The sequence below is a fragment of the Macrobrachium rosenbergii genome, chromosome 18 (assembly GCF_040412425.1).
Source record: "Macrobrachium rosenbergii isolate ZJJX-2024 chromosome 18, ASM4041242v1, whole genome shotgun sequence".
Taxonomy (NCBI): Eukaryota; Metazoa; Arthropoda; class Malacostraca; order Decapoda; family Palaemonidae; genus Macrobrachium; species Macrobrachium rosenbergii.
The window spans coordinates 12,844,234-12,856,716 of record NC_089758.1 but is presented as its reverse complement, the minus strand read 5'-3'; the positions used below and the strand labels follow the sequence as shown (position 1 = coordinate 12,856,716).

At 35.5% G+C, this 12,483-nt stretch overlaps 1 protein-coding gene across 28 annotated transcripts in view; it reads right to left on the bottom strand.

Annotated features, from left to right (window-relative positions):
• Window positions 1-5,436: 5,436 nt before the first annotated feature.
• LOC136848123 (transport and Golgi organization protein 1-like) overlaps window positions 5,437-12,483 on the bottom strand; it is a 97,980-nt gene continuing 90,933 nt past the window's right edge. For 16 of the 28 annotated variants that reach the window (XM_067120364.1, XM_067120361.1, XM_067120367.1 and 13 more), the window contains 6 exons: window positions 11,634-11,735; window positions 10,615-11,457; window positions 9,681-9,777; window positions 8,986-9,127; window positions 7,410-8,159; window positions 5,437-6,228 (listed from right to left, as the gene is read on the bottom strand). In XM_067120364.1, the coding sequence (XP_066976465.1) occupies window positions 6,188-6,228; window positions 7,410-8,159; window positions 8,986-9,127; window positions 9,681-9,777; window positions 10,615-11,457; window positions 11,634-11,735 (1,975 nt within the window). In that variant the 3' untranslated portion in view covers window positions 5,437-6,187. Of the gene's footprint in view, window positions 6,229-7,070; window positions 7,192-7,409; window positions 8,160-8,985; window positions 9,128-9,680; window positions 9,778-10,614; window positions 11,458-11,633; window positions 11,736-12,483 lie in introns of all 28 variants that reach the window. The other 12 variants (XM_067120385.1, XM_067120379.1, XM_067120380.1 and 9 more) reach the window with 2 other exon arrangements.

Here is a 12,483-nt window from a genome sequence, read left to right as displayed (position 1 = left end):
CCTGTGCATCTATGATGCTTCCGGTCACTTCTATAATCTTTATCTTTATACAGTTACTGGACTGGAATATAAAGTTTAGGCCAAAGCCCAAGCACTGGGACCTATGAGGTCATTCGGCGCTGGAAAGGAAATTGAGAGTAGGTAGGTTTTAAAGGTGTAACAGGAGGAACCTCGCAGTTGCACTATGAAATAACTGTTAGGAGAGGGTGAATAGCAAGATGGAAGAATGATAATATGAAAGGAGGTACAGTACAAGGAATGAGAGGGACTGTAACTCGGGGCCGAAGGGACGCTGCAAAGAACGTTTAGTAATGCCTACAGTGAGGAGCACTGGCGGCCCTACCCCACTACGGGGTTTATACGGTTACAATTATTCCTCTTACCATCTCACAGTTGGTTGCTTAAGTCTAGAGACCCACTTCAAGCCTCTTCGTGATTCGTCCACCTTTGCACCTTATCCAATTTACGGGCAGTAATAAGACAAACTGTCTTAATTCCAACTTTATCCAGCCTAACCATAATCTCACCCATTCTTCTGGAACCATTCCATTAACCACCCATACCCTGGTTGTGAAACGGTTGTAAAATTGAAGTAACATGGCTCCATGTTCTTGTTCTACCATAGAGAAGGAAAGCGGCTAAAAGTTAGTCACTAATATCGGCTACTTAGTGATGATGATGAAGCACAATTAAATACTCCCAAGTTTCTATCACGGTGGCTAGTGTCATTTTACGAGTAGTGTCTCCAAGAAACAATTTTCTTTAAGGTAAACACACCACGAAACATCAACAGCGAAAGCGATCCTACAGCAATGCAACCAACCTAAGTGGTTTGTCGTGTAGTTTGCCCTAATGTGCCAAGAACATAATAAATGACAATCTTAGTAAAATTCTGGGAAAATTTTAAGCCTCGAGACGGGATATCACAGTGAAGTGCAATATTTAGAAGCCCAATGACAAAAAACTGCAAGCGAATCCCAGTACATGGGTATGGTAAAAAATGGCAAACAAGTAAATGTGATGCTATTAAAGCTCGGACAATCATATATAGACAAATAATAACTCATGTTCATGGTCCTGAATGACGAATTCACGGACCGACTATCATATGAAAATTAAGGCGTGAAGATAAAGATATTTTATACTTTGATTCTTCGAGGGCTTGCAGTCGAGCCATTGTTGTCATCATAACGAAATTACGTACACCACCAAGGACCGGGTATATACTTATTAATGAAATATAAAATTTTTACATATATTTTTAACTATAGACTTTGAAATACTAGTTCCCTGACTGACGGACTCGGGTCACATTTCACAATACGTATCATAGCTAAAGTTCGTTTCACAAGCCTTACCATCTAAGCCGATAGAATGCCTTCCATTCAGTTAGCTTATTGGAAAATAAAAGACAAATGCTAGACAATGAGCATCTGTGCTAGGCTACTATCGGCATTACCTGAACAACTTTCATATGACAGACTATTTCACATAACCATTCAGATATTTGGTATTACTTCACTTTAAACCACCATTTTTGGACTTTAAAACATAATTTTCTTGTGGATTAATGTATAATTTGAACGTTTCTGGCATTCATTTCTTTAGCAAAGGAGTCCTTTTGGAGATTTGGACCTGGAGTCCATCTTGATATTCAATCATTCAGGGGGACAAAGTTAGAAAGCGGGGTTTTAGGGTACGGGAAAACACAACACGAGTGAAATACGATCTTAATTGACAGTTTTCATGCAGATTAAAGTAAGTTCATGGAATGTTCTCCAACTAATATCATGCACTAGGGTGGGGATCTATGACCCTAGGTTAGGTTAAGTTATCGATGGTTGCTGGAGTCATTTACTAAAGAAACGGACGCCAGAAAAAGTTCAAAGCACATACTAAAACACAGGAAGATGACAATTTCAAGAGCAAAATGTGATAATGGTTTGAAGTAAAATTTCACCAGATATTCAACTCAACTCGCATCACTATGAATTGACATGCATTTTTAAGCAGCTGATAATTATCACATATACTTACTAATTGTTTCAAAATAGAAACTCGAACACCAGTCACTTGAAGGTTCAAACTACTTCAGACAAACAGCACAACGACAAGACAAAACATACTGAAGTGAGTTGCGCTGGTAAACTGGGATTCTAGTCTAAGTAGTCTTAGCTAGTTAGCGAATTCCAAATGAAGTACTGTTTCTTCAATGTGTTGTTTAAATTTTAAATCTTCTGTTACATTTTTACCGTACAGTGGAATGGATGGCATTTATTCTCTAACTATTAGTACCAGATCATTACGACGATCTTGGATTGCCAGTTGTGACTCAGGCATTAGTTTTCTATTGCGTATGTAAAATATAAAACCTTGTATCAATTAATCTGAGTTATAGGCCTACAATACGAGAAATTTTCAAATTCTACCATTATGTTTTTCGTCCACTTTCCTATTCATAGGGTTTATAACATTACACACACACACACACACACACACACACACACACACATACACACACACATATATATATATATATATATATATATATATATATATATATATATATATATATATATATATATACAGTATATAACGTTATATACTTACTTTCCTTCTTCTTAACGTTCAGTCTGAAATCTGTAACTGTTACTGAGGACAGAAGAACTTTTGGAAAATGTAATTTTGTTAAGGCAACACTACATTGTCTTAACATAATTGTCATCATTTCTTGTTCAGTTAATTAGATTTTATCATAGTTCTGAGGTAGAATTAATAAAGTACAAAAAAAAACAAATATCTTAATTACACCATATTTGCAGATAAATAGGCGAGTTTCTAAGTGACATTTCTATTTTCATCCTGTTGTATCTGTCAATTTTTTTAGTTAACACGGCAATACTACTTTTCACTTCTTTTATCTTCTTTTTTTTGTAATTCTCTTCCATCTTCGCTAATTATAATTTTCACGAACCTTACATAATATTAATTCTTGGTTAGGAGTTTCATACCTGCTTTTTTTCTCTTTTTTGTTGCGTCACCTCCGTTTCCCGGTTCCACTCAACGGAGCATCCTTACATGACACTGTAAACGACACTGAATATTACTTGAATAAAACATCTAAATTATAGTTTCCATTTGGATATGATAAAGTTGTTAATTATCTGTGCATGGCTAAATATCACAAGTTTGAAAATCAGCACCATTCACTGTGGTTTTATACGTTTTCTATGTATACTGCACTATCCAAGTTGACATCATGATTTGATGAAGATACCATGTTATAAACATCTACTCGTGGGCTCATAATCCCTCAAGGAGAAGTTGAATGTTGTCTGAAGCTCTTGACACTAAGTCTGTTGAAGGTGGTCAGATTTTTATGATCTGTGAGGAGAAATTTTGGAAAATAATTTATATTTTCTCAGGTACGGAAACCAGAGCCTTTTACATTAGGAGTGCGGTCGAACTAACGAACTAACTCCACCAGTTAACCACCTTGTCAATACGATTCAAAGACCAATCCACCTGACACCGAAAGATACTCTCGATTTCAAAGGAGTTGGTTTTATCCCCGTACGAACACAGTCATTGACTTATCCTTCAGTGATTATATCTTTGATGTTTTTCAATCCATTTTTCTTATTTGGCCTGGCACTTCTAAGTTGATTTGTTTCACTATTAAGCTTAAGCGTCCCTTTACGAATCACTACATTTTTCCAGAGATTTACCTACAATGCATTTTTTTTTTCATACAAATGGTTGATTAACAGGCTTCTTCGTGTACGTTTTTTAGCTTATGTTTTACAAAATTTCTTATTAAGCTTGTTATGCTATGTTTCATTATGACTTTTACAAAAATCTGACAGTTCTATTGCGCCTGTACTGGCTTTTCTTTACAGTGCCATTGCCATGGTTGCTGTATCCGGTCATTTGTTTCAGTGTTGACACTGTAATTACCAGTTCTGTCTTGGTATTGGCGTTTTGTTTTTTCTTGTTTTCAATAATGGTATTGGTTTACTGTTGCCCATTATATACCTTTGTTAGCTTTTATTTAATGTCTAAGAGATGGACTACTTTCACTGTATTCATTGGTCTATTATTTTGTTTATAAAGTGTATTTCTATGCTGTGTCCTTGATCAGCCTCATTGTTAAAAATAGTTTAAAAAGTATTTGAACATATAGCAGCCACTATTTCTTGGCATATTTGTGTGATGTCTTTCCTATTTCCATTGTTTGGGCTCTGAACTTGAACTGTTCAGAACAAAAGTTCTGCCAGATTGAGATGTCCTTGTAACCTATATCTTGCTTCAGTTTTCTTGCTATGGTAGTTTGCTTATTAATCTCAGTTCTGCATTATAAATGTAAAACTGAGATTTCTCCAGATTGTAAAGTGTTTGCAGTCGTTGCAATTCCCCTCTGGAATGATGTTCTCATTCATATATTAGAGGAGAAATAATGCCATTTTAAAAGAAGCTACCCTAGCACATCTACCTTTAGATACCTCATCCACGGTGAATTAAGGGTAGTCAGTCTGTCAAGATCAGGCGCAGCAGGGGGCAGGGTTTGATGTGCCTTCACTTCACTCCACTCCACCAAATCTGCTACTAGAATTTTTCAGTTGAGAAGGCATGTCGTCCATTCTCACCCTTCATGTTATGAGCAATCCAACCGACATTTGGCTAAACAAAAGTTATTAATCCTGACTGCAGAAAAGGGGACAATAATGCAGGTTGAGGTAAAAAGCTAACTACTGTACCTTCATTTACAGCAACTGCACAAGACCTAGAGACATGGGATTTAGGTAGTAGCTCTCTCCCACCTTGAGAACTATAGCTTTACTTCATTGAATCAAAGTAAAAAGTTGACATAACCTTGTTTGTGGCCATGTGATAATTCACTACTGACTTGGCTCAGTCATGACTGTCAAATCTGCTTTCTGGTTATGTGATTATGCAAGCACTTTATTATGTGATTATGAAAGCACCTTATGTGAAACTGGAAACTTAACGAGCAACTTGAAACGTAATATTTTCCTTTCCATTGTAAGTTGGTTTTCTAATTCTATATTAAATATTTTTTAACTTAATAGTTCCTGGAATGCAGAAACTTCACTCTTCCTTTATAGACGGGTAAAAATTTATTAAATTTCTAAATATCTGGAACAGCTTCTCATTGTCACTAATAAGACCTTGTGCTGATACCCTCTTAAGTTTCATTAAATAAATAAGAAAACTTACTTTTTACAGTCTTCACTTTAAAAGCAGTGGGTATTGCTACAGAACAACAACATTTTTATTCAATATATTTTTTACATTTTCACATAACGCATTGATTTTTTATTGGAATAATCACAGTGAAATTATCTCAAATGTACTGGCTGCAACAATACATCAAAACTAAACTAACAAGAAGGATTAGACGAAAAATTCCAGTAGTATCATTAGAATTTTATTAAATTTAAATGTTTCTGTCGATATAATATTAAGACAAATGCACCTACAAATAGACAGCACCCTGCTACCTCATGCACCTGTCTTATAACACCAGGTTACCCCAGCATGATGGTATCTTTTATAAATGGTGTCTGTGGGGGATCAAGTACAAAATGCACCAATCTAAATATACATAAATTACAAATGTACACATCAATGGCTACCTTTCACACATCCTAACAATATCTGTTATCTTAGGTGACCCTTTTAGAAAACTTAATGTAAGTTTGGCTCAGTCAGAACTATTTTCATAAGTAACGCTCAAAAATATAGACAAAGTAACAAAAGAAAATCCTGTTAAAATTTCAGTTAACAAAAGCACCAACTCTAGCTTTTTTCAATCCATCAACATTTATCAAACTTCACTTCCATAGTCATAGCCCTAATATATGAAAAGTACCTTTCTTTCAAATCTTTCATTCACAAATTAAAGTTTTAAGTAAATTCATGTGATCTCATTACTGACCAACTGATAACAAAACAAGAGTCATAATTTAAACTTAATAAATTTCAGTACATAAATATAATAAAAAATACTGAAAGACACTTTGAACATGTTTCTTTACAAATTCACAGTTCCTTAACAAGTATACAATCACAATGTAGCACTTACACTCTGTAAATGAAAATTATCAGATGGTGTATGATTTGTTGATGCAAAGAATGAAGATGAGATAACCCACTAAGTCTTCCCTCATCGATCATTTGGACCCAAAGGTGTGGAGGTCTTCTTCCCTGAAAATGTTTGGAGAATGAATTAGGATAGCTAATGGCATTTCTTAAAAAATCAAAATACTGTTATGTATTTAAATAAGGCGACATGCCATCTTACCTTGTTCTCCAAGGGAAACTTACTTGCTGTAATGAAAGTTGATATGCTATCAATTTACTTTCTTAATACACAATTCATTTCAGTTACTACTACAACATTAAACTTTATCTATATACAGTTCATGTACTCTTTGAACTGTTGCAAATCTGTAATCTCTAATTTTTCCAGTTATCTTCACTTTTGGAATACTTTTTGTTTCCTGAAACTCCAAAGAAAATCCAAGCCAGGTTTCCCTTCTGACAAAGCTTTCACTACTGTATGCACCATTACAAGGTGCAGTTACTTACCTGGCTTCATTCATGTACAGGTATTTATATTCATATGAACAAACTTACATAGAACTTGCTATATGTTGCATGTCTATAGAAATAGCTCTAAAGTACAGTACTTTAGATAATGATAAAATACAATTACATTATGCTTGACTATTCAACTGGCCTGAAAGAACTGTCCTTAACAACATTAAGAGAGAGAGAGTGGTTGGGCTGCCACGTGGGAAAAAACTGAAGTGGATGAATGGAAAATTAAAGACAGAAAACAACAGCTGGGGATCTATGGGAGGCAAGTTATAAAAAGCTTTCCAATAAGAAACAACTTTCCCTTCTAAATAAAACATTACTACAATGCATTTCCCATTAAATTTTCCTTTACTTGACAGCACTATCATCTAGCATGTACAATCTAAAGAAAAGTGCATTTATTTATAATTTACTTCATAAATTTTTTATTACAAAGCTAAGCTAACCTTCTTTCAGTATATCCTCAATTACTGCCACCTAAGGACTCACTGTCTGAAAGCCCTGTGACCGATTGGCCTTGTTCCACAGATTGCCAAAATGTTTTTAATTTGCTGAAATTAGTGTTCCCTGTAACAGAAGCATGCAAAAAAAATGTTTACAGTGAAAACATGCAAGGACCTTAATTGAGAAATATTTTTGATGCTAAATCTTTGCATGAAAAAAAAAAAGTTCCACAAGTGAGAAATAACCCAGTAAATAATATCCACACATGTGGAAGATTTTTTTTTTTTAATTTAAAAAGATTTAACATCTCATGTTCAAATGTACTGATTAAAGCATAATACCTTTTATATGATGTGAACGTAACCTTGAGTCGTCATTATTGTAGTCAGGTTCATCATAGTAGCTTCTTGGAGAATTCCTATGTCTCATGTAACCATCAGGCGACCTTGTATAGTGTCTGTCAGGAGATCGTCTGTCTGATCGCCGGTCTGGAGACCTCCTCTCGTTACGGTGATCTGGGGACCTCATAATTCTATCTGATCGCCTGTCGGGTGACCTTGTACGATCAGATCTCCTATCTGGAGATCTATTACGATGCATTTCAGGAGACAATGGTCTACGGCGGAGAGGAGGAGGAGAATGTCGCCGATCTGATATATGTGATCGGTCACTTAAGGGGGAATACCTATCATTTCTGTGGTCGTAAGAAGGTGAGCCAGAACGACGGAATGGAGGCGAGGACATACCACCTGCTGGAGGAAGGCGACGATCTCCATGCAGTGGTGGGAGAGGCCCCATAAAGGGAGGTTCTCCAGGAAGGAATGGATGAGGAGGTAGCCCATGAGGTGGGGGAACACCATGGGGTAGACCAGGTGGTGGTGGAGGCAGACCATGAGGAGGAGGCACACCAGGAGGGAGGGGACCTCCAGGAGGGAACATCATGGGCAACATTGGTGGCCCATGCATGGGATGAGGGGGAGGTATAGGGGGAGAATCTAGGTCCCTGTGAAGGGATGGAGGGCCAGAATGATCACCATCTACACCATCTACCATGGGCCTTGGAGAGGACATGGTTCCATTAGCATCTACACCTGAAGGTAAATATGTTGTAGTACTAAATTAATAAGGGAACTAATAATGGCAACAATAATACAGCCACATAACCTTTAGAAATCAATTTTCCTTTCAATGTACAGCTGAATTTTACTGCTACTTATATCAACTTGCAGATTCTTCTCTGAAGGAAATTGCCATTTGTTTCTACTAAGGGTTGTAAATACTATTACATTCAACAATTTACTAACCAAACAGAAGCAAGGACTTTCAGCATAAAGCACTTCGAAAATACCAGAATTAAGCTTTCCTTAATATAACAGAATACAACTAAGATAATGTATTATTACACAGAGCATTTTGTATTTGTAAAACACTTTGACTAAATTTCTACTCTTTCTGGAACAAACATTGTAAATGAGGGTGCTATGTAGATTAGAAATTCTCAGAGGATAAAAATATAAACTGCAGTTCCAATAAAATCCAACTAAAAACTCTAAAAAGCTTGTACACTCCAACGAAAACAAAACTTGTCCTGATATTGAATGTATTGGGGGGGTAGCTTTAAACACACAGTACACAATAAATTAAATATTTAAGCACCATGCAAAAAATGTTATTGTTCCTTCAATATTATGAGGCTGGTGACCATTTTTCACATATTCTATAAAAGGAGCTAACTTCTATTAACATTTGACCTGTCATGGCTATCACCTGAATAATTAATGAAAGTATCCTTATTTGTACTTTGGTTTTAGGGACATCTCAAGTATGGAGGTCAGCTTTAACTCACAAGCAATTCTAATCTGAGTGACTTACATAAGAGTATATAAAGTTCAAGTACAAACATAAAAAATAACTTACGTTTTGGTGTAGGCTTAATGATGTTCACTTGGGACTGCTGGACCTCCTCCTTCTCCTTCTGTAACATTGTCAGTCTCCCTCTTAACTGACTGTTTTCTTGTCTCTGTTCCTCATTTTTCCGTTCCGCTGAACGTGCCTGTAACTAAATTGAAAAAAATTTTATTCTATTGCAATTCTGATGCTACTGTATATGTAATGGATACCAAACTGTCTTAAAAACTAAATTGCAAACAGTGAAGTAAGTAAATTCATCTGATTAAATTCAAAGCTGGTCATCTTTCAGTAGTGAGTTTACTTGCTTCAATGGGATTAAAACTGAAGGACTCATGGAGTAATATTTGACTAATAGATGATAAAAAAGCCATAATCTCAAATACAGAATATGGGTTACAATGAAGTACTAACTGATTTGGGGCTGAAAAATATGCAGCAAAAATTAATAAGACCAAAATGGCAAAATATTCAAAAGAAAGTAAAAGACAAGTGGGAGTTACAAGTCCTATTTTGTTTTTATACAGTTTACAGGAAATGCAAAGTAGAATCAAAACAGAAGTCAACCTATTCAAAATGCCAAAATTAATCCATTTTTTTATATTTCAATGTCATCAGTTTGCTTTTGTATATTTCATACAAAATTACAAGTATAAATACTGCAAACCTTTTCATACTGAAATCTAATTAATCATTATACTTACCCAATTTTCATGGGCTTTTTGTTCATGAATAGTTATCTGAGATTTGTAAGAGGCCTCCTGCTCTTCCAATTCCTTCCGCAAGGTTTCAACTTGCGTTCTGCAGGAATGAAAACGTCAGTAAATAAAAGAATTTGCATAATATGAAGTCTGCGAGTACACTCAGGAAATATCAGGTAAGAGAGAACAGAGGTCAGAGATTATTCATTTATGACTCTGCAAGTATTAGTACTTGACAAGGTGAATTTATAAATGAAGCTGAAAGTATTCAGTGGTTATAAATAATCAACTGGACTTTTAAACCTGTGGACTGGCAATTCCACAAAATAATAAATAAGGGTAAAAATGACCTAAATCATCTACTAAAACACATTTAATCATAGAGTAACCATATTAAAATACCTTACCATCTACCAAAACTATCATCATCCCCAAAATAGAAAAAAAATGAGGCAACATAAGGTTAAATGACAAATTTTAGCTTGATGGTCTGGTTAAATTACCTAATAATACTGATACATATTGATTAACTACAAAAGTTTCTCAAAACTATACTGCCAGAAGGCATCAAAATCAAATCTAGCATGTGACTTTAAATTTAATACCTTTCTACAAAATAGACAATGAAAATATACAATAATTTTCTTTAGATCAACAGGTAGGTGAATAAATAAGAAAGTAGTGCAATCACTAATTTAGAATTCACACAGAACAAAAAATGGCAAAATCCACATAATATGAGTTATTCTATGGACAGCACCTAGATATCCTGAAGGGACACAAGCATTTCGATAATAGCAACAAAAGCATACCTGGGGATGCTCAAGTCAACTCTAAACAGCGTTTTTTCTTAAAATCAAGCACAGCCATAATTCAACACTACAGCTTAGTGTCACGATAACTAACTCCGAACTGCTTTCCTTATGACTTCTCTAACCTTAGTCTGAAGCCTGGTTCACTCTTAGATTTACCCAACAAAATTCCCTTCTTGGCTTCATAGAAACTACGTATTGCTGCTACTGAGCTCTTGAAGTCATCAGAAGCAGGGCTTTCTTTGACACTTTCAGTGACATCATCATCTAGGCACAAGCTTGGAATTGAAAGCTCTCTCTTCATCACTCTCTCCTCGGTAACAACAGGGATGTCTTCCTTTATTTCAGAGATACTGCTAGGTAAATCATCATTTAGTGAACCAGATCTTTCAACAGGAGAGACTGTGCGATGGAAGACACTAGGACGAGATGCAGAATAAACAACAGAAACAGGATGAGACCCTGTCATAACAGTTAAGGAAGATGGTCTCAGAGGTGATACCTCAATCATTTTGGAGGTGCTTACTGGTTCAGTTAATACTGCAGCTGTTGATGGGACAACATCTACTGTGTGTGCATGAATTAATTTATGTTCTCTTGCATCATCATCATCACTGAGTTGTTTAACATCTTTCCTACAGCATGGTCGAATGGGGGAATCAACCAAATTTGTGGATGAATCACTGGGGCAAGCCAAAGACTCAGAAGATGGGTATGATGACCCAGCTGAATTTCTGTTTGATGTTGTGGACACACTAGCTTTATCAGATTTATCTGTTGAAGAAGCTGAAGACTTGCGCCTTTTCATTTCTGCTCTAGCTTTGACCCATTCTACTTTGTACTCATCTGACATAGGAACATTGGCAGTAGTTGGTGATAGATCAGAGAGATTGATAACCTCGGGAGGTAAATGATATAGTTGCCTCTTTGGCTTAATATCCATGAAAGTAGAATGCTTTTTATGTTTCCTTGAGAAAGCATGAAAGAGGTTTGTAGCAACAATTATAACAATGAAAACAAAAACAAGAAAAAACGAGTAATAATAGTCATCATGATTGATATTTTAAAAACTCAACGTAAGAAATAAAAACAAATAGGGCTTTCTAGGCACGTCATAATCAGACAACAGTTCCATATTACTTACTTGTAAGATGCCAATTCCAATTCATAATTCTGAATTTTCTTTGCAACAGCAGCTGCTGAACCTTCAGCATTAACTCTTAATCCTTCTTGTGACTCTAGTTCTCTGTAAATGATATATTGACAAAATGTTAAAAATATATCTGTATGTAATAACTCATCTATATAAAAATATTCATTATTAATGGAGAATAATAACTGATACAGCAAGCTTAAACAAAAAGGACAGTGATAAAGTTTCTATTACACAATAAAAAAATATAATCCTCAATTTCCACACTAAAAGGCACAGAGAAATAATAATAATACTACTATTCTTATAACTTTGACATGTCAGCAAGGCTGACTTCATATATCTTCTCAATCCCATCATAAGATGAGTGGAGCAAATTTCCTAGACACTGGCTAGGTATATTAATGCTTTGAACAAGCCGAAGTATTTTGTAAAAGTATATCTTTACATCTTCAAAGAGAAGAGACAACTCATTACAACAATCCAGATATACACAATTTATATGCAAGACTTAAGTGAGAAGGAGGTGTGTCTAGCTGTGTTTGGTCTATTCATTACACACTTTACACCAATGCGATAATCCTCCTACAATAATTACGTTGTACATGGAGGTTGTTGCTGTGAACTGAAGGCAATGTTTGTCCAGGGGACTGTTAGTAGTTTCAGTAGCAGTGATCAATTTTGTCTTTTAAAGACTGTTACAGGCATTAAAATAATGCTTATGAATGGCTCCCTCCTCTATGTCAGGTTGCGATGCATCAACTTTTGGTTATTGGAGCTCTTACACATGTTCCTATTCTTCATGTCCTCTGTAAGGTAGGCAAGGTTGTCCAGTAGCTGA